The following is a 25,234-nucleotide window of genomic DNA, read 5'->3' as shown; positions in this document are numbered from 1 at the left end:
GTGAAAAAGACCTTAAAACTACTCAAAAATGGGCGCAACATGTTTAAATTCTACTGGTCCCGATAAAGTCTTCCCTTTTTAGGCGCACACTACCCTAAATATCACCAGTGTGATCATTCCTGTAAGAGTTCATCAAACAAATGCGAGGTTTTATCATATCTGTTGATGTTTTTAAACACCAGAAAAATTGGCAAAACGAGTTTTATCCACCAATACTATTGTTATTCAGCATCACAAAAGGTGCTATTAAATCGTAAAGAATGTTTTTCCAGGGTTGACAACACTAGGATGCGGAAGAGATTTAATGAATGGAAAATTAATACATTTCAGAGACATCACGCCATTCAACTTATTATTATCTATTCGAAAAAATACGGTGATTGATGCTTTTTCAAGTATAATATGGTCTTTTAGTGTTTTCTTCTTGCAAGTTACTTCCTGGTTCAATACACCTCCCTGATAGAGGGCGGTCAATGGGTGTATATTGGAAACAGACCTAGATTGGACTGACTAATTGGAATTGTGCATAATAAGCACGAACCCAAGTACCCATCATGTCAGTTAGACCCACCTTACATGACCTGTAAGTTCTAATTGCCGAAAGGTAGCAACCTTTGTGTGGTACGAGTTTGGTACAAGTTTAAGATAAAATCGTTATGATAAACATTTATGATAAACATTTAGCAGAAAATTTAAATGACTTAAATGTAGCATCACGTGGCCAGGCTTTAAATTCAGAATTATAACGCATTACCGTGAACCAACTACCATTAACTGGACGCGCCATATCTAACGATAAATAATAATGAGAATAAGTCACTTGGGAGATAATTAGACATTTATGCGCTTTTAATCTAACAAGGTGCACCTTCTCATCTGGTTTAACTGACGTCTATATGAGATGATTTAAAATTGCAAAGGCTACAACTCTGCGTAAAAGACCTTAAAACTACTCAGAAATATGCGCATTATGATAATATTCTACTGGTCCCGATAAAGTCTTCCCTTTTTAGGCGCACACTACCCTAAATATCACCAGTGTGATCATTCCTGTAAGAGTTCATCAAACAAATGCGAGGTTTTATCATATCTGTTGATGTTTTTAAACACCAGAAAAATTGGCAAAACGAGTTTTATCCACCAATACTATTGTTATTCAGCATCACAAAAGGTGCTATTAAATCGTAAAGAATGTTTTTCCAGGGTTGACAACACTAGGATGCGGAAGAGATTTAATGAATGGAAAATTAATACATTTCAGAGACATCACGCCATTCAACTTATTATTATCTATTCGAAAAAATACGGTGATTGATGCTTTTTCAAGTATAATATGGTCTTTTAGTGTTTTCTTCTTGCAAGTTACTTCCTGGTTCAATACACCTCCCTGATAGAGGGCGGTCAATGGGTGTATATTGGAAACAGACCTAGATTGGACTGACTAATTGGAATTGTGCATGATAAGCACGAACCCAAAGTACCCATCATGTCAGTTAGTCCCACCTTACATGACCTGTAAGTTCTAATTGCCGCAAGGTAGCAACCTTTGTGTGGTACGAGTTTGGTACAAGTTTAAGATAAAATCGTTATGATAAACATTTTCCGGGATCAACGAAAAGTCTCCCCTGGGTTAGTATTAAAATTCTTACCCTGCACTATCTGATTACGTTTAAATATTCCCAATGTGCACTCCAGAAAATGAAAATTTCATGTGCTTCAAAATCATTTTTCCACTTCATGTCTTGTGTAGCTTAATATATATTCATCATAAAGTGTAGCTTAATATATATTCAACATAAACCAAATGAGCAGATTTGCCACAGTCGTTCCACCTAACCTTTGACTTATATTAACACATATATTATTGTAATAGGTAAGGGAACCATGAATTTTAATATGACCACTTGGTTTTTCGAGGGGGCATATTTGAAATAATATGCTTTACAGGTGGTTGGCTGGATATGTTTTTATGTGAAACAACCAATTTACACATATTGTGTTTGCATCGACGGGCGTGGCTGCAGTTTTGACACATGATACATGCCATGAAGAGTGCATAATCATTGCGCGCAGAGAAGAAGTGAAATACCCGTTGATCGATATCATGGTGGGAAAACGAATCAATTACAAAATATAAATTCAGGGCCAGTACACTCGGCATGTCCAATGTGTGAACATATGTAAGGTTTCATACTCAATTGTCGGCTGTTTCTCAAGTGTTAGCATAAGCAATTGTCCACGAACTTTGCCTGCACTTGATAAAACGCAGAGACAATTCTCAATCCGTTGCTAGGTTTCAGAGGTTACAGTAAGTAAATATGTTGGCATTATGTATTTTAACAAATTTAGTAGGTATTTTGTGATATTTATATCGTACAGTAAGACTAATTTCGTGATGTATGCTTACATTTTGTCTTCAAATGTTTCAAATAGTGTCTTGAAATGGAATGAAATTCAGACATAATGGTCTTGATGAGGAAAGCCGCGTGTGAGATAAAGCGTTTTGTCAACATTGCTTGTCAGTGACTTTTAAAGGCACAACGGTAGCGGCTGTGTATCGCCCAGTAACAATGAAGGACAATTTTGTCTACCGTCGTTGCACAATTTCGCTTTATAACTTCTACAATGTTACATCGAGAGAGAGTTGGTTTTTCCAAAAAAATGCCTCCTTTTCCGGAGACATTGACAGACGGATACGTGAATGTAATGATTTTTGTGTGATACTTAAATAAATAACTGGTACCGAGAATACGAAAATGGACATTATCAATTTGATATGGCGCCGACTTTATATAAATGGTTTTATGTTAACTCCAATAGAGATATTATTTAGTAGAAACTCCCTACTACTTCCCTATAAAGTTGTACTACTGACTCGTGGGATGCTTGCACTGTTTATTACACAAGCAAATACAAAAACAAATTAACAAAAACAATTTGCCTTCTACTACCAACCCTCTCTCTCTCTCTCTCTCTCTCTCTCTCTCTCTCTCTCTCTCTCTCTCTCTCTCTCTCTCTCTCTCTCTCTCTCTCTCTCTCTCTCTCTCTCTCTCTCTCTCTCTCATATACACACACAAAAAAATACTGTTTTTTTTTAATAAAAATGTATTAAATTTATATTTCCATAAGTTTTCAATACAAACGATAGCTATCAAAAAGCTGCAATGGCTTTGCATAGGGGTGTTTCCATTCACGGCACACGGAGGTATGAGAGTCAGAGAGGTTACAATCATGGAAATTAAACTAAACAGTACAAATACTGTACTTAGCACTGTGTGATTGATCCGACTGAATGAAAGTAAAATTTCATAAAATCTTCAAAGGCGGTACGCCTACTGATCCTTGGTTACCTTGCTTTATGTAAGGAAACGTGTACAACAATTATCAACTTAATAAAGCCTTATCTGACCTTCACACAACTGTTGTCGTATTCCCTTCTATGGAAAACACCAGACATGATGGTTCTTGCATCTGATTCATATGCCCGGTTGTCTGGGCAAACATATTTTTGTACGAAATGAAAAAGAGCTTTATCGCGTAAATCGATGTCATGGCACATAAACCATATCTTATATGCATTTATATGACTATAATGTAAAGTTACAACGAAATAAATGAAAGTAGAATGAAAACTTATGTTGATACAGAGTATGTAGTCAATCATTATACCCCTCTTTTGTTTCAATTTATGTACGTGAATGAGAAACACTTTCAAAATATGTTTGCTGCGAATTTAAATGTTTGGTATCGAGTGATTTCTTTCATGGGCTAAGGAGTTTCTGAAACAAATACAAGAATCAATTTGATACAGAAAATAACCATTCTCCATGGAAAAATATCGGGAAGAATCAGGTAAGTGGAAATGACAAGAAGATCACGTTGTCTCCTTCAGATAGTGGCAGCTGCAGGTAGATTACACCATTGCATCGAAGCAATTTATGTTAAAATGACAAAAATCTGTTCGATTCACTTTGTCATGTCTGATAAGCAAGGAATATAATGATGCTTGAAAATTATTTGCAAGAAGATTTTCTGACTTTATTTTGTAGGGGGTACTCTTATACGGCCTTGATAATAATTTACTCTATTTAGATTCTTGAAGCTTGCGCATTCCTCCGTTTTCTCTTTCTCGTGTGATGGAAATCAACGGTATAGGCATTGCAAATCCAAAGCCTTGTGTGCAACATGCACAACGTTAATCCTGTCCGGGTTGAAATTCATTTGTCAACCATTATATTGCATGACGCCATTAAAAGTGCTATTCGTCAAATAGAACTTTGCTAAAGTCTATTTTTGGAATAAGAAATGAAGCAGTTTGAAAAATATCTTGAAACGTCTGGAATACACGTTAAAAGTTACTTCTGATGGAGAAAAATCACAATTGTCCATCAACTTCGACATCGACAGTAGAATGGTCGGTTTCGCCGTTCGGCATTGATTCCTGTCCTGCAAAGGTTACGTCTGTCTCATTATTGATGTCGCCAAGTCCGTTCGTATCCTGAAAAATACCGGAAAATGAACACTCGGCCGTACTTCATTGGTGAGATATATTGTATCAGCATTAAATCTGCTTATAAACTTATATCAGGACGATCATATTCAGACATTTTACGTGCTACTAATAATCCTGCTTCAATGTTCACACAATATACAATTAGAAGTCAGCCATATGTGTATAAGTGATTCGATACGCGCAGGCTTACATGGACTTATACAGTGTCTTTGAATTTTAATTCTAACGACTATTGACTGGCAAGCGACATGTGTATGGGAGAATAAATAACACGTTTAAAATGTATAATATTATATAGAATAACTTTTGACATTCTCACCTCATTATTTTTGGCCTCTCCCGTGAAAGTCGCCAATCCATCAGCTTCTAATAGATAAGACAAACGTTTTACTGTATCTAATTCTAGCGTCTTTGAATGTATAATAACTGTTGTTAATTTTAGTTTCGATAAATCAGAATCATTAAAATTTAAGATTTCTATATTATGTCCAACTTTATTCTCAACGGTCGCCGAACATATATAGTAAACGCCTTTACTCAAGAGAGAGGAAACGTAGCGTTAAAAAGATTGAAGCTTGATATCATTGTTCAAAACATACAGTGCTAGAATAGGAATATGCTTGACAATCAGAGGATGCTACTAACCATCTGGTACCACCGACATTCCTTCATTGGCATTGCCATCAATTTCTATCTTATCCAGCTCTAATCTGCCTTGGGTACTGTGTAAGAATAAAAGTTATTAAATTTGAAAAAATAATAATCGGTCGTCAAAACTGACTACCGGTGATGTCATATAAAATTTGAGGTTTTAAAAACTGACATAAGTTAATCAATACTGACTAAATAATTGACCTCTTAAGAAATAGCAGGGTGTCAAGTAGAAACTCCATGAAAACGAGCGACTCAAAGATACAATCAGCTATTTTACGACAAAGAAATGTGAGAAAAGATAAGATAAGATAAGAGTAAATACACATACACAAAAAAATAAAAAATAAGATGGGTAGCTTACCTCTGCTCTTTCTTACTGGCTGAAAACAAACCGAAAAAGTAAAAAACAGGAGATAGAAAAGTAATCTGAAATGTATCTGTATTTTGAAAGGTGTTGGATATATTAGGTGACATTTTCCACAGACACACTGCTAGAATGGAAACGAGACACCCGTTTAATGTTTTTAATATTAATGTTGAACTACTTTGGGATCATTGGAGAGGGAAGTGATGTCAGTTTAGTCTGCAATTGAAGCTCATCTGCTTTTCTTGTTAATTTATACAATTGCTTTTATGAGTAATTTTTAATAATGCAAAATTCAGCAATGGGGTGCCTAGTAACACTTTTGAGATATTTGAATAAGATGAAGATCCAATTTTACAAAATCAGTTCCGGTCTCGTTCTTATCTGCTTTGCTAGTCTAATTCTATTATATACACAAAATCGAACAAGCTTACAGGGTATTAAAGATGAACACTTACTAATTCAAGCACTTTTCAGAGTCATTTTACCAAGTGATCAGAGGATATGCCTAATTATGTACCAGTCCGTTTAAATAAGAACATACATATCCCCTACCTCTATGCTAAAATCGCACACTCTGAATGAACAACCGCAAACAAAAAGTACATCTATAATCATCACCGTTTTCGCCATAGATATTGCGGTGTTGTACCTTACGAAACCTAATATAATGTCATTGATGCGTGTCAATGAAATCATGATAGTATGGCGTCTGTCTGATTTTTTCGATTGGGAATATTTTATCCAATGATTCTGGTTTTGAAAATCTGGATTTAAATCAGAGACAGGAGTCTTTAGGAATGTAATGAATGAATTTTGTTGAACATCTTAAATGGCGTCGAAATATCTATGATTAGTTTCACGATAAAGTTGCATTCGTAGAGGTTTCGATGTTATTGTTCTAGGAAAACTGAGTGCTAATATTCTTATCAACTTCAATATGGAAGTCAATGTCAAGATACGTTGAATTGTTTTTGTTGTTTTTTCACTTCTTACCAGTCAACATCAAGAAATGAAAGCAAGGTTTCATTAAATCCTTGGACAATTGTTTGGAAATAAGAACTATAAACAAATAAATTTGTTAGAAATAAGCCACTGCATAGTGTTGATCGAATGAGATCCCTTTAGATCGCCGCCCACGTTTGCTTGAGATATATCACCGTGATGTCATCTGAGCATGAATGTTTCCGGGAGGGGGGAGGGGGGGCATGCAGTTTAAAGATATCGTTAACACCATGTATGACGACAAGCGATGTAACGAATGCCTATTTTTACCAATAAAAATCTTAAAAAACTAAAGAATCACTGTGTATGATCTGTACAACGGGCCAGCAGGTAATGATAAGTGAAATTTTTTGTTAAAGAAATAGACTAGGACTACATTACTTTATTAAACTTACTGCATGCAACTTCCGTTATGCAAAAAAAGAAAAAGAAAACGAACAATCATAAAATTATAAATGATAAAACAATTATGATAAGCAATCTTAAAAGCTATAGATCAAGGTTTTCAAAGAAGCCATGCGATTTAGAAGCTAAATGTAAATTGATTCAATTGATAAGCAGGCAAATATAGTGATGTAATAATCGCAGTCCTAATAGAATACCTAAAGAGATGTATTTGAGATAAGTATAGCCATTATACTAAAAAGAGGTTGACGCTTGGGCCTTTTGCTGATGCGCAGCGTGCTCGGAAGACTATATCTAAGTGGTCGATTGTCACTTTTGACATCAATTAAAGGACTCTATTTGTATTATTTAATTATAACAGTACAATTCTCCTAACTAATTGGATAACAGCTTCCAAGATGCTGCACATTATCCCTGAGTCTTTTCCCAAGACTCGCGCGATTGCTAGTTTGTACGTGTGATTTTTCTTTGCTATTGGCACTAATATTTACCTTCGTATTTGTCCCTTTTCTTCTCTTTTCGATAGTATCTTACGACGGCAAAAACCACAAAAATGACAATAATTAAAACAATCACACCGACCAGCACTGCAATATTTACACCTGAAAGGGGCTCTGCGAAATTCAAAAAAACGGATGAAGAGAATAATTATTTTTGAAGATAAGAATTTTGAAAAAATTATTGAGGTTTACACATACGTACATAGATACATACATAGATACATACATACATAGATACATACAAACATAATATACATATATATATATATATATATATATATAGATAGATAGATAGATAGATAGATATATGTGTGTGTGTGTATGCGTGTCTGTGTCTGTGTCTGTGTGTCTGTGTGTCTGTGTTTCGTGTGTCTGTGTAATTAAAAATCATATGAAGTGTACTTTCAAATACTCAGTGACCCTATTACCAGGTTCTCTAAGTTTTTGCCGTTTCTCTGTTTGTAATTTTATTTTTACAGACAATGTACCAAATGAAGCTTTTATTGTAGCGCAAAAATGTTGTACAACTTCAATTAAAAGATAAGTGGGCTACATTGCCACTAATAGATTGCGGCAGAAAGGTTGTCAGCGTGTTATTCTACGAAGGGATTTGGAGTAAAAAACAAATAGGATGGCAAACTGAAAGAAGAATAAGGATATCGACTACTTGAAACAACAACTGTAATAAGAGACCATATTCTAATCGCTCTGCGTACAGAGTTTAATAAAATATGACAAAAAATACCGGCTGTCGATGACGGTGCCTCAATGATTCGTTCGTGTCTGTTGCTTTCCCCTATGACGTTCGAAGCGACACATGAATAATTGCCGTAAAATGAGTCATCAACGACGGTTACGGCCAGGCTACTGGTGACCATGCTGCCATCTTCAACTGTCGTTATCTTTCTGTTGTCCTCGTTTCCGGGTATTTCTTTGTCCCCTGGGTCGTACCATGTCACCGTCGGCGTGGGAACGCCGTCTGCCGTGCAATTCAAGGTGACTGTGTCTTTGAGTTCCGCCTTGAATGTTGTTGGATCTTCCTCGGCGATCGTTGGCACGTCTATTAAGCGAGAAAGTTGAACTTACAAAGCGTGACACTACTAGTATAAAGTAATTGTTTGTAGAATGTTTTAAATTCTCTGTACTGCTTCCACGTACTGGACAGTCGTGAAATGAGAGCTCCAACTCAACATGAGTGAAGATTGCGAAATGCAAAATTCTGTCAACGAAATTTATGCTTTGAGCTTTCCAGACACACTACTGTTTGCTCAATTCCATCAATACTGCTGATATTTGCTAAAATAAAAACGTAAGTCTATGGCCTAATATTATACCACAGATATATCGGCTCCACGATGCCACCGCCATCTGCCTCCCCAGAAATCAATGAGTTTAGTTTGTTGTCATGAGGGTGCACTTTCCAAGGTTCATTACGGCGTGAAGGGGATATTACAAAAAAGTCATGAAATAAAGGCCGTAAATCGGGTTTAATTGCAGACATGCGTAAATCAGGATGACGCATTCTGGTATTACAAAGAATTATATATTGGCACAGATAAAGACGTGCGTTTACCGTCAAAACATGGTTAACAGTTGAACGTTTCAACTATGCGCAGTGATTGCTTCCGTCTTGTACTCGGTTGACAAATTATATTAAGAGAGGTACTGGTAGATTCAAGTAAATGGACGTAACAGCATCATTGTCATCGCAAGCTCCTGCTGCGCTCAGAGATCAATATCAATCAAGAGGGAGGGACAGTGATACAGATTTTCACATTTTCAACGGTGATGTACGTAACTAAAGTAGTCCGGCCTGCGGACTGTTACACTCATTGTACTTACACTGTACAACGATATTTTGCTCTTCCTCGGAAATGTCTTCACTTCCGTCGTAAAAACGCGTGCTCGCACGGCATCTATAGGTACCACTCTGCGACCTGTCTATCGCCCCGATGTCGTACTGCAGCTCGCTTGCCTCCTCTTCGGCCAAGGTTTCGTCGGGGTCGCGGATCAGGCTCATGACGTAAGGGTCAGGGTTACCGTCGGTTGCACGACAACGTATACTAACGTCTTGACCCTCGTTAACTTGCGTGGACGGTGATACAACCATATCGATGGTCGATAGATCTACAAATCGAAAGAGATGAAAGAAAAGTAGTACCATATCTTGTCGTTCAAACAAGAAGTCGGCAGAATCTGCAGTTTCAAATTACCCTTAAAAACATTCGATAATACTTAGAACTTGAAACATTCGATGACGCTAAGAAACATTGCAAAAATGTAGGAAAGATACCTCGTTGGTCATGTTGATGTGGAAATTTGTACCAAAATAGTCTTAATATTGCCTACTTCATCGTTTGGATATTAACTTTCTATATCAAATGCTTATAGCATATCAGCTCAAATAGACATGACATAAGAGTATAACTAATAAGGTCACTTATTATCCGTGGAAGCGATCGCACAATTTACCACATAAACACTGTCCGTCGTTTCATTTCATGTCATCGACAATTCAGGAAAGTGTGTCAGCAAGAAAATGAAATTTGGTTAAATTTAATATGCGTGATATGTAGAAGGAGGGATCTTTCTCAGTATTACCATGCAGTGGTTGGGTAAAAGGAGCAATTAAACGACATCATGAGACAATGTATAATGAAATTTGTTTGTATGTGCAAAAATATTAATATACATGGTGAGATTTAGTGATTTTGTTATTGACTATTATTTGCGATGAAGGCGATGGGAAGGTCATTGAAGGTTCGTGTAGATGATGAGTCTGGTGGAATGCCTGGCTTCACTTCAACTCGCTGCAAATAGTCCTGTAAGGGTCTGATGAAGAAAATAACATTGATTAAATGGCGAGAAAAAAACGCGTAGTGACATATGAAACAGCGCCACGCTCAAATTGCAATTGAATTTAATTAACAATATCGATTCGCAAGCATGTATTAATATTCAACATCACACTTTAATTCGTGTTAGTAAGTTCATTCGACACTCGTAAAGTAGGTCATTATGTTAAGGTGCTTGGTACATGACGTAGCTATGGCGAATGCAAGAAATGCTTGTATTACGCGTTTCTATAATTACACAAGCGCGTGGGCTATGGAATGTGTCTAAATGCGTGACCGTACATTGCACCTCCAGTTTGATCACCGCGTGACCTTTGCCCTCTGCGCCATCGTGGAATTGATTGATTGCTGTGCAGTTGTAGTCGCCAGCATCGTCGCGATGAGTTGCCTGAATGGTGTAGTTCTGTTGATCGGACAGGCGTTGACCGTCTTTTGTCCAGGTGTATGTATGTGGTTCCGGGTTTGCGTCGACTTTGCAGTGTAAGGTAATGTCGTCGCCTTCCTTGCACGACAACTCGTCGCCTTCAACGTCAGGTGAATCTTAACAGTAGTTGAAGGGGAAAAGCTCGTCAGCAACAAGAGATGGGGACATAGAAGAATCCATAGATACATATATCAATAACACGCATTATGTAAAGTTGAAAAAGTCATGCGACTGACAAAATAGGGAAATAGGAAAAATCAGTATGCTTACATTGAAGAGTATAAGTAGTAAAGAAATTCAGGTTTTAAGGTAATTAATTATGAAGGTTAAAATGAAAAGTGATCTGACCTCTGTTTAAAGACAAGGAGCAAAAAAATAAATTAAAGTGACTGTGTATATCGTATCAAATCACATCATATCATATCGTATATTTTCATAACATGCCATATCATACCATAAATCAAATTGCAAAATCATGTCATATATCACAACACTGTATTACGATTGTAGATCATGAGTCGGGCAATACAAAGTCATTATCTTTCAAGGCAAACTGTTATTACACCACAACAATGGGCAACCAGAGGCAATATTGACACTCGTGAAATGCGGCCACGGCATTTATCTTCAAGGCATACTTTGTCGTGAACTGAGAGAATGGAACGCAAATTATGATAAAGGAAGAACGCTGATAAAAACTAACTTCGTGAAACAATAGCAGGAGTGGCTAGTGTGTGAATTCACAGCATAGCACTAACATAAGGCCAGAGAGAAAAAAAAATCTGTATTTTTTAGGCCAAAGGTAACCGCGGTCGTTCGCACTTTTTTGCCGAGATGCAGACAAGGCAAAATAATCTTTTCCCCTTTTAGGCTAACAAGAAATATCTCAGACAAGATACATTGATACTGGTTATTGATTTCAACACTATATTTCTAAACAATAGCGAATATATATAGGCCTACAGTCGGTGTTTGCACAGGCCTTTGAAAACCCGATGAAGTGTAGGGCTGGGTAACAAAGTATTTACAATGCAGAAGTATGAATTGGCCGAAATCAAAATAACAAATTCCAAGCGGAGATTCCGATTAACAATTATTTTTTCTCTCTGTCCTAATCTTGAAGATTTGTTTTCATCCATGTGCGTGGTTAAAGATAATTGCACAGTGTGTGGGATTTCGATATCGATGGAATCCGAGTAATTCTCGAAAATTCCCTGCTTATCATCATTACCATAATTGTCGTTCCTACTAGCCATTGTCATTCTTTGTCTGATTTCGTTTTAATCTGTGTGTTATCTTGAAATTGATAAGCGTAACGGAAGATTCAACTCACATTGGACAAAGAGTCGTGTCATACCCTGCCCGGAACCCGTTGTTCCATCGTGGAATTCGGTCGTTGCCGTACAGACGTAGCCTCCGTCATCGGCACGACTGACATTTTCGATACTGAATGTCTTTTGATCGGACACCTTGACTTCGTCCTTGGTCCATGAGTACGTACTTGGGTCGGGGTTGGCTTCAACCACACACACCAGGGTGGCAGTCTCTCCCTCTATACGCGTTAAATCGCTATCCGCAATTTCAGGAGAATCTGATCATTTGAAAAATATGTTTTGAATCAAGTACATTTTGAATCATCTATAAAACATTTAAAAATTGTAGTAAGTTACCGACTGAACTATAATATTTCCGGGAGGGGGAAACAAAATACAGCCGGTATGGATATTGGCCTTTTAACTTTACAATTGAGTTTAATCGCTATAATAATTTTGTGAGTTAAGTTTATGTAATAAAGATAAAAGGCAATTATCAATATCATGATATTACTACTCTGCATCAAATTTTTAGTGTTTCGCTCATTTTATTCATAAATATGTACAATTTACTATATTTAGCCTACTAAAGACTGACGGCTCAATTGTCACAATCTGGCGGAACCGAGCCTGAATATTAACAGGTCATCCTACAGATTTCAATTTAAGACTGTAAAAATCGAATTGCAAAACAATGTGTATGAATGTACAAGAATTTCTCGCAATTGAGGGTTCCTTCAAGTATCAGACAAAGGGATATAAAGAAAACGAGAAGTTGATTAATGGGCAAATAGGTCACGCTTACATTGTATGTCTAAGTTTGTCACGCCGCTATCATGTCCCCGTGTTCCGTCGTAGAAGGTGTTCGTCGCGTTGCAGATTTGGCTCCCGTGTAAAGACCTCCCGACGTTGGAGAGTTCCACTATCCCCGTGTTATACTCAGTGCCGTCGACGAGAGTCCAGATCAAACTGACGTCCGCTGGGTTGGCATCAATGACGTCACAGATCAGTGTTATGTTTTCATTTTCTATGAGTGTTATTGAATGTTGTACCTCAACGGATGGCGAGTCTTGAAAATAAAACCATGTTACAAAGCGAATCAGATTGTTAAATTTTGAGGGCATTAATAAACCAGACTTCATCGATTAAATATACCGACCCCTTTACGTCTGCATAATCATCTCTCACAAAATTACAGTCACATATTTAAGGTAGAACGTGCCTCGGGGACAGATATTCTTTAAAACTTCTATAATTTTATTCTGATATACCACTTATGGGGGGTTCATTTTAAAGCTCTTGGTGACAAAACTTTTTGCCATCTTAGTTTTTCGAAAATCGAAGATTTTATTTTTCTCAATAGAGTTAACACAGGGATGGCGGCCGTTTTGAATTTCCGGTATCTGTAAATCTGGGGTAATTTGTTTCCCTAGTACCAAAATTTGTTCCGTTAACCCCGATTTTTATTCTTTATTTTGAAAGAAAACGGCTGAAAAATTCACCGACGAAAGTTCGAGCAAAAGTTTAGGTCTTTTACTTTCGAGGTGCATATCATCTTAAATGGAAAAAAACAAACATAATTGGTCAGTGACAATTACCTGTAACAGGGACACTAAAATTGCAACAAAGATAGAAGCCAACTAACTAATAACACGTGTTTTAAGCTTACATTGTACGTCTACAAACACAGACGCCTTTCTCAGGTCATCTGATGCATCCCAGAATTCAGTGCTCGCTTCGCATGTGTAGTTACCGGTGTCATTTCGCTTTGCTGGCGCAATTTCTAGCAATTCAGACTCATGAACTTCCATTTTTGGAGTAACCCAGGCAATAACAGCGGTTGGATTTGCGTCTGCTGAGCAGTTTGCACGATATGTGTGTCCTTCTATTATCTTTCCTTGGCTTTCGTCTTCGATGACGACATCAGACATATCTGGAAGTACGAAATGTGGGCGAAAAGGTTTCAGATTACTTTTTGCTTCCTAATTTTCGAAGTCGCTTGTTTGTTTGCCTGTTTATGTGTTTGCATTTGTGTGTTTGTTTGTTGATTTCTGTGCTTCTTGCATAGAAATCACAACTCAAAAGAATAAAGTTTGTATCTAAATAGAATTATGTCTGTAAATATATGTCTGTCAACATGTATATATGTATCTCTGTATCTATGATGTATGTATGTAAGCATGCATTAATGTAAGTATGTATGTATGTATGTATGTATGTATGTATGTATGTATGTATGTATGTATGTATGTATGTATGTATGTATGTATGTATGTATGTATGTATGTATGTATGTATGTATGTATGTATGTATGTATGTATGTATGTATGTATGTATGTATGTATGTATGTATGTATGTATGTATGTATGTATGTATGTATGTATGTATGTATGTATGTGTGTATGTATGTATGTATGTATGTATGCATGTATGTATGTCTGTCTGTATTTAGTTCTTGTGCTACGAAACATACAAAAGTAAGGAAGATGATAGTAAATATACAAAACATATCTTACACTGTACTTCAATGAAAACTTCAGATTCATTTTGGTCGACACTGCCATCCCAGTAGGTAACGTTAACTTTGCAAGTGTAGTGACCACGGTCGTCTCTCTCTGCCTCGGGAATTATCAACTCTCCACCGTGTTGTATTTGGTTGCTAGCTGTCCACCAGGAGATCCCCGCCATCGGGTTGGCATCGGCTGAACAGTTTGCATAAAATCGTTGCCCTTCTATAACTTTTCCAGCCCCGTCCATGTAAATGACTATTTCACTCAAATCTATGTAAAGGTTGAGGGAAACATATGGATGGCAGGATATTAAAACCAAGCTAGCAGTACAAAATTCTTTAGAAACGATGCATATGATCATTAAGATAATAATCATCACGAAGCACCATATCATCATCATATCATCACCACCACCACAACGGATAACAACAACAATAACAACAACATTGACATCATCACTTCCACAATCATCATCATCATCATCATCATCATCATCATCATCATCATCATCATCATCATCTAGTTTTACCAGAACTTAGAGCTTTATATTATATTATATCGTCGTCATCATCATCGAATAACAGTTTTTAATAAAATGCTTTCCTGGACTAATAAGGCAAATAGTCAAACATGACTTCTATAACATGACGAAGAATGATATTAATCATGGTTCGATACCGAGTTTAATGCGGGTGTAGTATGGTCTAATTGACAATTAAAAACTTGAAAGCATTATATTTGAATTGTAAATTTACTACTTTAGAGGAAAACGACAGTTCACTAATTCATGTTTCCCAATTTCTTAACAGGAGTCAACATACATGACAGAAAAACCCACTGCGTCATTCTTTTTTCTTATGTTTTATTTTACATTGCCGTTTCCTGATGCATTTTATTGTTAATGTTACTTTTTAAGTCGTTTTCAGTTCGCCCGGTATTTATTGTGCTGCGTTCAATAAAGATTTGCATATTTTTCACTAGCTTTGACCAGAATAAAGAATAAAAAAAATCAAATTAGCTTTTGGGTTTGAAAATGCTGATACATATTTTGGATCGGAAAAAAATATATGAGGGTGTGTGAATTTGACTTGCCTTATAATTTGTGCAAAAAATGTAATTATCATGGTTGTGCGTGAGGATGCTTCAATGTGACAGTATTTCACATTCCAAGTCCCTCGTATGTACCGCGCCCCACAATGAGTCACATTGTTTTTTTAATCGAAACTTTAAATAGTCAAAAAATGTCGGAAGCTTTTGTGTCGCCAATACTGATACGATCAATAACATACCACTCGTACACAAAAACGGTTTCGAAAACAAAATTTATTCACCCGTTGACCGACACGCCGTGACATCACTCACCAGTCCCGCAATATTGTCAGGTGCAGCCAACGAACAATGCTCTATTAAAGGGCTGTTTACTATGACAAGATAAATTGTGCATGACAAGTAATGTGAACTGATTAATTTTAAGTCGTGAGGGTCATTAATTAGCTATTCATAATTTGCCCTCCCACTGCAAAAATTTCGACTTAACCCCCCCCCCCCACTCAAACTTCATTTTCACCTATTCCCCACTTATGTTTGCCTGTTTCCCCTCCCCGCTGCCATTTTTTAAGCTCCTCTGCCCTTTGGCGAAAAAAAACTTGCCGATTTGCCCTGTCCTGGAAAAACTCCCCTAAATATCTTTCATTCCATTTCCCTGCAGACATGAAGCTACCCTACCCTGTGATGAAAAAAAACCTATCGCTTTTCCCCTGCCCTGTGAAAAAAATTCCCCTAAAAATGAACATTCCAATGCAGACACATACTGCAGTGGTTTTCTACCGGAAAAACCACGGCTCAACTTCCCCTGTTCCAGTTTTAAAAGTAGCTTCCCCTCTCTGATCGTCTTTCGCCAAACCCTGTCCCAGGGACAGTCAACCGATATCTGCCCTGCCCGACAAAAAAAAACTTAATTTGCTCCCCTGCCGATATGCCCTGCCCAAGCAAAATTGAAATTTCCCCTGCCCTCAAAAACTTCTCCTGGAATAGCTTTTTCAATGAATAGCTCCGTTGGCTGCACCTGTATTGTCTCGTTTTGCGGGTCATGCCATCGGCGTTCGGTTACCTGCGCGTATAGCCACCTCAGAACGTAAACGGATTTACTCACACTGTACGTCCAGGTACACGGTTGACGCCTCGCCAGCGACAGACCCATCCCAGAAGGTCACGTTTGCCCTACATTTGTAATCGCCATCGTCGCTTCGGGTGGTGTTTTCAAACCAAAGTTCCGGGTCAAATAGCGTGTCTCCTTCCGGCGTCATCCAGGAAATGATAGCTGTAGGGTTGGAGACTGCTGAGCAGTTTGCGTAGTAAGGATGACCTTGAATTACCTTGCCACTGCTTTCGTCGTAAATTTCAGCCGAAGATAAGTCTGAAGCAAACGATATACAATTGGTCAAATCAAAGGTTGCAGTGTATCCAGAAAAGCGACCTCATCCTGAAAAATCCACCGACTTCAAAGACATTTGTCCCGCATTTTCAAAAACCCGTAAATGTATTTTATGGATCCCATCCAAAAAAAATAAAATAAAAAAAACAATTCCTTCAAGATACCAACTCTAATTTTAGGAAACTGGTATTCAAAAACGCATATCTTTTAAATTATCCTCATGCGTGTTTCGCTTTTTTTTTCAAAGAGTATGTGTTGCAGGGACAAAATTCGTAGAATCGCATTTTCCAGTATGTAACACGATGATAATATTTTATTTCAGTTGCAATACACTATACACAGAGAACACTGAGAGTGCGCACTGTCAGCTGCCATTGTCTACCAATGGCCGGATAATTAACTTACATTGCACATCGAGGTGTATCGTTGAATTTCTTCTGTCGCCTGTACCGTCCCAGTACACCGTATCAGCGACGCATGCGTATTCACCACTGTGGCTTCGCTCACTCCGTTCGATGACCAACTCTTCGTCCGGGCGTCGCTCTCCGTCGGGCGAAAGCCACGAGACAGAGGCGGCGGGGTTGGCATCGCTCGAGCAGTTCGCCCAATATCGATGACCTTCTACGACCTTGCCGCCGCTGTGGTCGAAAATTTCGACGTCGGCTATATCTATTGTAGAGGAAAATCACCTCATTTGGCGCATTCTCGAAAAATTCCAGAAAAGCTAAAATAATATACCGCCGCCCACTTCATGCCTTGATTATTGCTATCTTGCACGTCGAGTACAACATAATGGCATGGACCGCTCGGCCATATCGCTGGTCTTTTAATATTGAATCACCCCTGATGTTTGAAAGCTCCAATACTATTTACTTTTTGTGATTTTTTGGCGCTATATATGTTTTTAAATATTAATTGTAAGAACTTGATTTGCTCCCCAAAACATGTTGAGACAATGTTTATTTTGTCAACAAAGCGTCCGTGTGTGTAAGTACTGCTTACATTTAAAGTTTAGCCCGAAACAGAATTTATCTGCCAACAATAACAATGCTGTCTACACAGGTGTAAAATGGTTTTACAAGCTAAACACTGTATATATCAAAAATGCTTTATGGTGTAAAACAAGAAATTGCAGTAGACATTATAAACAAAAAATAGTAGAAATCATCAAAAATTGCAGCTACTTGTGCCTGAGAGTTACGAATCGAACGGAAGGAAAATCCAAAATAAGGAATATAGCAAAAATGAATGGATGACTTACATTGTACGTCTACGTGTAATGTAGAATGCCTGTAGTCACTGGTACCATCCCAGTAGGTGATGTTAGCTCCACAGATGTAATCACCGCTATCAGAGCGTTCCGTAGACGAAAACTCCAGGAGCCCGTTTTCGACAATATCTCCCGCTGGAGTCGACCACGTGACAGCGGCGACGGGGTTAGCATCGGATGAGCAATTCGCAGTATACGGATGGCCTTGAATGACCTTGCCATTGCTGTCTTCATCGATTTCCACGTCTGATATATCTAGATATTTAAAATAAACGATTGGTCTGCATTTACTTTAACACCGCAATACAGCAACACAAGCCACTGATTTCGAAACATTTCAAATCTCACATCGGGGGGAGGGGGGTTTGGACATATCTTGGGTAGACTCATCAATGAAGATAACAGAGAAAAGTAAGCTTTACTAGTGACTTAGTATCTTGTCTTTTGTGAAAATTAAAACATTAAACAAGTGCTGAAAAGAGCAAAAGATGTTAACTGTTACAATCGCCACGCCCCGCCCCACCCCCTTTTTTATTCTTGGTAACATTAAGATTCCTTGGAATTTCTTTTCAAAGCGCGAACAATCCAAACGAAAGCGTTATCTTGTTTGATTTACCATGCAATCACCAAATAAACATTGCCTGCCAACTCGCCGTCGCTGAGATAAAGGAAGCTAAAATAGGTCAACGTCAGTACACACTTTTCTTTGCTGAAATATCCGTCATGTAACACACACACACACACACACTCTCTCTCTCTCTCTCTCTCTCTCTCTCTCTCTCTCTCTCTCTCTCTCTCTCTCCTCTCTCTCTCTCTCTCTCTCTCTCAGGACAAGGCTGTGTATTTTTCATAATTGTTATTGGATGAGTACTCACACTGCATCTAGCAGAAGAGTAGAGTTCCTGTGGTCGACCGTTCCGTCCCAGTACGTTGTGTTGGCTGAACACACGTACTCGCCGCTGTCCGCTCGGACTGTCTGATCGATGTTCAACTCTACACCGGGAATCATGTCACCGCCAGGCGTCAACCAGGTGAACACAGCCTCCGGGTTTGCCTCCGATGAACAATTTGCATAATACGTATGACCTTCAATAACCTTGCCATTGGTTTTATCGTAAATTAGAACATCAGATACATCTGTTGTGCAAATTAATAAGTGTCAGGGACAATCAGCAAAGCCAATCATGAAAGACAATGTTCATGAATGGTTTCATGGTGAGAGGGCAGACATGTGTCCTCTTACGGGAACCACTTCTTGCAAAGGATAACTTTGAGTAGCCGAAAATTGCAATGGTTATGGTACGGACTATGTCTTAATACATTGACTGGAGGGCTAATTGTGTGGCGGAGAGAGGGTGGTTGGATGATTTAGCATTGAGAACAGGACCTCATAGGTGCGAGCAGAACTATGTGAGGAAAGCAAAAACAAGCGGGAAAGGACGGGAGAATTTTCAGTCGTAGTAGCAAAGATTACTTCCACATAGCCTTCGATCCTCGTTCCAATTTTCACTTCAATACTCGAAACAGCGCATGCATGTCCGGATACACACCTGGTCACAGTTTCTCGAAACGGACTGGTTGGTTGCTCTTGACAAGTAATCTTTACAAGTAGGGCGTCAACTGAAATTCGACGTTCAGCTGATACACTTTTCAACCCGTTGTTTATACTAGTAGGCGACACGATATGATCTCGATAACCTATGTTACAACAAATTGACCCCACAGCAAACATTGGTAGTCTCTAACAAGTATCAATAATTCATTTCATTTCCCTAATAAATATTAGGCACACTAAATTGAAGCCCATCTTTATAACGGCTCACATTTCACTACCTGGATGTGATTGCGAGATAAACATTAAGTGTAAAAAGGAGAAAGGTCAATGAATTCTCACATTGAACATCCACGATAACGCTTTTCTCATCGGATACTTCCGTCTTGTCCCAGTATGTGACGGTCGCAGTACATCTGTAGTCACCGCTGTCAGTCCGTGATGCCTGTTCGAGCTGCAACTCCTCGCCGGGTGTCTGTCCTCCATCCGGGGTCAGCCAAGAGATGTCGGCAGTCGGGTTTGAATCAGCCGAACAATTAGCGTAATAGGTTTGACCTTCGATTACCTTGCCATCGTTCTCGTTAAATATAGAAATTTCGTGAAGATCTGAAAGAAGTCAGCAACAATCGAAAACCATTTAGCGAACGACTAGAAAAATGTAGTAAAGTTAGTTACTGACCTACAAGTATTACATTCATTCGTACATACATACATACATACATACATACATACATACATACATACATACATACATACATACATACATACATACATACATACATACATACATACATACATACATACATACATACATACATACATACATACATACATACATACATACATACATACATACATACATACATACATACATGTTTCACATACAACAGAAAATAATTCACTCACATTGTACATCTACGAACACATCGGATTCACTCTGATCACTGCTCCCGTCCCAGTATGTCGTGCTGGCAGTACAAACGTAACTACCGCCGTCTGTTCTCTCAGCTTGTTCGATCATGAGCTCGGCGCCGTCGATGGATCCACCTGTCGGCGTCCGCCATGCGATTACGGCGGTCGGGTTCGCGTCTGACGAACAGTTTGCATAGAATCCCTGACCTTCAATGACCTTACCTTCGTTTTCCTCGTATATATGGACATCAGATATATCTAGTTTTAATAAAACACATAAAGTTATAAGGGCTTGTTTTCGCTCAACTTCAGAGAGGCTACAAGTGTTAAACTGCGTATTGCATTACTTTCTGTAGTGAAGTGGTGGCATGCTGTGTCGTCGTTCAAGTTTATTTGAAGACGACAATATTCAACAAATCTCATGCACTGTTTCGGAAGTGAAGATTTAACGAAAAACAATGACGGCAGTGCCACGATTACGGTGAAAAAAGTAATTTTAAGAGATACAAGACTATAAGAAAGAGTCTGGGACGCTGCTTATTTCATTTTCCTGTATGACATATAGTGCTGGTGGTTCTTTTGCGTTGCCTCTAAATTGGCCATTATTTGCTGTTTGCATCTTTTTCACGTGAATTTTATTTTATATTGAGTATAAACGACCGTACGATGCTGGTGACTGTGATGATGGTAGAGGAATTGACTGATGGTGATGATGACGATGATGATGATGATAATGATGATGATGATTGACTCTATTGTTTTTTTGTAAATTACTTACACTGTACATCTAAATAGAATGATGACTCCGACTGTCCTTCGGTTCCATCCCAGAATGCCGTTGTCGCTATGCAAGTGTAATTGCCACCGTCAGTTTTATCAGCCTCATCAATCTCTACGTACTCACTTAGGATCGTCTCTCCGTCAGCTTTACGCCACCAGATCTCTGCAGCGGGGTTCGCATCAGCTGAGCAATTTGCGTAATACGTCTGACCTTCTATGACCCTACCGCCGCTTCCATAGTTGATAACCGCATCTGTTAAATCTGAGGTAGCACACGGGTAGCTCGTTAAACACAGACGAAGAAAAAAGCTGGAAACTACAGAAAGGTATAGCTTAGCCTCTGAACCTGTTTTATGAACAAATATTAGTGAATACTTACACTGAACGTCTACGAAAATTGTTGAATTTCCACTTCCGACCGAGCCGTCCCAAAAAGTGTTGTTTGCGAGACAGGTGTGTACACCGCCGTCTTCTAGACGAGTGTTGTCGATAACGAGGGTGTTATCAAAGCTGATGACAAGCCCATTCGGGTCCTGCCATACTGTGTCGGGGTCAGGGTTCGCCTCGGCCGTACACTCTGCAATGAAACGCTCTCCCTCTAGTACTTTACCTCCACTTGCTTGTTCAATGTCAACATTTGGCGAATCTATTCAGAGAAATCGAGGTACCGACGCTTTAAGTATTACTCACAGGTGTATACCGAGTATCAAGAATCATCAATGTTATGCATACACTCTAAATGTTTTGCTTTCGAACTGTCATGTTTTTGTTTTTTTTACTTCGTTAAAGTTGTAGTTTGGCTCCAAACAGATGTATGCAGGTAGGTAGGTAGGTAGGTAGGTAGGTAGGTAGGTAGGTAGGTAGGTAGGTAGGTAGGTAGGTAGGTAGGTAGGTAGGTAGGTAGGTAGGTAGGTAGGTAGGTAGGTAGGTAGGTAGGTAGGTAGGTAGGTAGGTAGGTAGGTAGGTAGGTAGGTAGGTAGGTAGGTAGGTAGGTAGGTAGGTAGGTAGGTAGGTAGGTAAGAACATATAGGCAGGCAGGCAGGCAAACTTGTAGTACATATAAAATATGTAGGTAAAGCATGTAGGTATGTACGTACTTACAGTATGTATGACTGTATGTATATTAAAATTGTCAAATGATTAGTTTGGCATTAAGCTCAAAGTTCTGTGGGCACGCATACGAACTCTACTTACATTGCACGCCCAAGAGAATCGTTGAGCGGCTTTCGTCGACGGTACCGTTCCAGAACGTAACGCTGCCGACACAGGTGTAGTTACCGCTGTCAGTGCGACTGGTCTTGTCGATATGCAGAATATCGCCAACGATCGTATTCTGAAAAGGCGTCAACCATGACATTTCGGCGATCGGGTTGGCTTCGACTGAACAGTTCGCATAAAACGGCCTTCCCTCGATGACCGTGCCGTCATTTTCAGAGAAAACGACCGCGTCGGATATATCTTAAAATCAAGAAGTAGACATACCGTTATTTATGGCAAGACAAAAAATGTGCGTGTTTCTGGTAACGTGACATGCCCTCTTTAAAAGCATCCGACCTTAAACGTTTCCGCTCATTTTCTAAAATATTAATGTTGTCTAATTTTGCTCTTCTGAAGGGCGTCCTCCTCCATGACCTTGAGTTTAATCAGTTATGGTTAGAACTTTCTTGAAAGTCATGTTTACTACAAGTGAAGATATTTTTAGAAAAGTAATTAGAATATCAATAGAAATTATAATTTTGAGCAGTTATTAGCATATCAATAGAAATTCTAAAATTGTTAGTATTCCCCAAGATAGAATCATTTTAGTATTAACACGGGACGATACAGGGTTTTAGTTAGACTGTTAGGGATCACGTCAGTGCTTACTTCAAGACTTTTTAGATTTTTCAAGACCTTCATTCACGCTGGATTTGCTCAATGTTTTGCTCTCTAAAATCTGCACTGTTTGGACCACAACCTAAAGCTTGCAAGCCAAAGGACTTCCTCACTCATCAGTGTGCCTGGACTCAACCCTCTGGAGACTAGGAGTTTGTGCCGTCTATGCTAAGATAAGTATTTTTTGCTTAATTCACAGCCTGTTTTTTTGTTAGTTTAATCAATTATTTTACAGAAAATCGCTGACTACGCCGTATTTTTCTGTCATAACAGACGGATCATATTGGAATATTAATACAAAAAAAATACCGACTGAGCCACTCCAATCTCTGAGAGCTTGCCAACGGTAACACACAATGCCAATTTATTTTCTTGTACGGCTGCACTTAACAACGGTGCCATGTAAATAGGGAAAAGAAAAATAAAAGTGAGCAATCAAAGGAAGATGGCAACAAGATGCAACAGTTTGTACTGATTTTAGACCAACTTAAGTATAAACGGATATGCTTGAATCGATTTTCTTCTCTTAGCAGCACATAGTAAGCCATATATATATATATATATATATATATATATATATATATATATATATATATATATATATATATTATATATATATATGTGTGTGTGTGTGTGTGTGTGTGTGTGTGTGTGTGTGTGGTGTGTGTGTGTGTGTGTGTGTGTGTCAGTTGATTTTACTTAATACCAATGTTGAAAACATTAACTATATACTGGTATGTAACTAATACCATAAAATAGCATGATTATACTTACATTGTACGTCGATAAAAATTGTTGCGTTGCGGGTGCCTATCGACCCATCCCAGAATGTATTGCTGGCTTGACAGGTGTATGTGCCTGAATTCTCTACGCGTATGGCGTCGAAGGTCAGTTGAGGAGAGGAGGCGACAACATTGTCGTCGGGGTCTAGCCAGACGACGTCGGAATCTGGGTTCGATTCAACCTGGCATACGGCGTCGTATCGGTCACCTTCGATTGACTTGCCGTTACTTTGGTCGATGATCGTCACTTCGGGTTGATCTGCAGGACAAAGTTCTCTTTGTTTTAGAGAAATATCGATCACACCACTAGCAATATTGCTGTCTCTTGGAACGAGCAAATAACTGGGCTTTGCGGACGTTTTGATGTAGACAAAGCTACTTATAGTTATAAAGTTACCCAAAAGTCAAAACTGGCATGGCATTCAAAGAGGCAGCGTCTCAACAGCTTTTATCTAGAAAATTATGAGGTTTTTAATTATTGTCAGCTGAGAATAACAAAAGTAATGTAAATATACCTTCCAAAAATGGCAGTGGAAAATATGCGACGAATTTTAGCCCCCTACTGAGTTCAGTGGACAACAGGCAACACAACGCAGTTCGACATGATTTGGGTATTATACCGAGAAACTGTATATTACATAAAAAACAAAAGAACTTGAACTTCAAAGATTACTATAATTACTAGCGGGTCTTTAAGATATTCTCGTGGAATTACCTACATTGTACATCGAGATAGAAACCGGTCTGCGTCACTTCGACTGTCCCGTCCCAGTAGGTTACTTTTGCTGTGCAAGTGTAGTTACCGCTGTCTGCCCTCCGAGCATCTTCTTTTGCCAATTCTTCAGTGAACGTGACGTCACCATCGGGTGTGGTCCATGAGATAACGGCGGTTGGGTTTGCGTCGGCGGTGCAGTTTGCGTAGTATTTGTGACCCTCAATGACCGTACCGTAATTCTCAAAATGTATGACAACATCGGATATATCTAAAAAAATGATTTCAAACAGAATGATCAATTTCTGAACTGTTATAACAGAAATTCGTTTAAAGTAGCATACGTGTACTTTTATAATTACCGATCGTACG

At 38.6% G+C, this 25,234-nt stretch overlaps 2 protein-coding genes across 2 annotated transcripts in view; both read right to left on the bottom strand.

The window, feature by feature from the left end:
* Positions 1-3,096: 3,096 nt before the first annotated feature.
* LOC139129856 (hemicentin-1-like) lies at positions 3,097-19,386 on the bottom strand. Its single transcript, XM_070695535.1, has 16 exons — positions 19,125-19,386; positions 18,241-18,504; positions 17,385-17,648; positions 16,698-16,961; positions 14,552-14,815; positions 13,703-13,966; positions 12,839-13,102; positions 12,054-12,311; positions 10,579-10,836; positions 9,284-9,568; positions 8,187-8,501; positions 7,433-7,555; positions 5,529-5,547; positions 5,159-5,235; positions 4,833-4,879; positions 3,097-4,498 (listed from the first exon to the last, which is right to left on the bottom strand). The coding sequence occupies exons 1-16, from the start codon at positions 19,129-19,131 to the stop codon at positions 4,376-4,378; spliced, it is 3,096 nt and encodes a 1,031-aa protein (XP_070551636.1). The 5' UTR covers positions 19,132-19,386; the 3' UTR covers positions 3,097-4,375.
* A 692-nt stretch (positions 19,387-20,078) lies between these two features.
* The window catches only part of LOC139129208 (basement membrane-specific heparan sulfate proteoglycan core protein-like), a 14,451-nt gene continuing 9,295 nt past the window's right edge, over positions 20,079-25,234 (bottom strand). The window contains exons 7-13 of the mRNA XM_070694848.1: positions 24,870-25,133; positions 24,143-24,409; positions 22,688-22,951; positions 21,873-22,139; positions 21,492-21,755; positions 20,708-20,971; positions 20,079-20,407 (exon numbers count right to left, since the gene is read on the bottom strand). Coding sequence (XP_070550949.1) covers positions 20,079-20,407; positions 20,708-20,971; positions 21,492-21,755; positions 21,873-22,139; positions 22,688-22,951; positions 24,143-24,409; positions 24,870-25,133 — 1,919 coding nt within the window. The remainder of the gene's footprint in view (positions 20,408-20,707; positions 20,972-21,491; positions 21,756-21,872; positions 22,140-22,687; positions 22,952-24,142; positions 24,410-24,869; positions 25,134-25,234) is intronic.

The sequence above is a fragment of the Ptychodera flava genome, chromosome 3, assembly GCF_041260155.1.
Source record: "Ptychodera flava strain L36383 chromosome 3, AS_Pfla_20210202, whole genome shotgun sequence".
NCBI lineage: Eukaryota > Metazoa > Hemichordata > Enteropneusta > Ptychoderidae > Ptychodera > Ptychodera flava.
The sequence above is the reverse complement of the archived record's forward strand: the minus strand, read 5'-3'. Positions and strand labels throughout refer to the sequence as shown.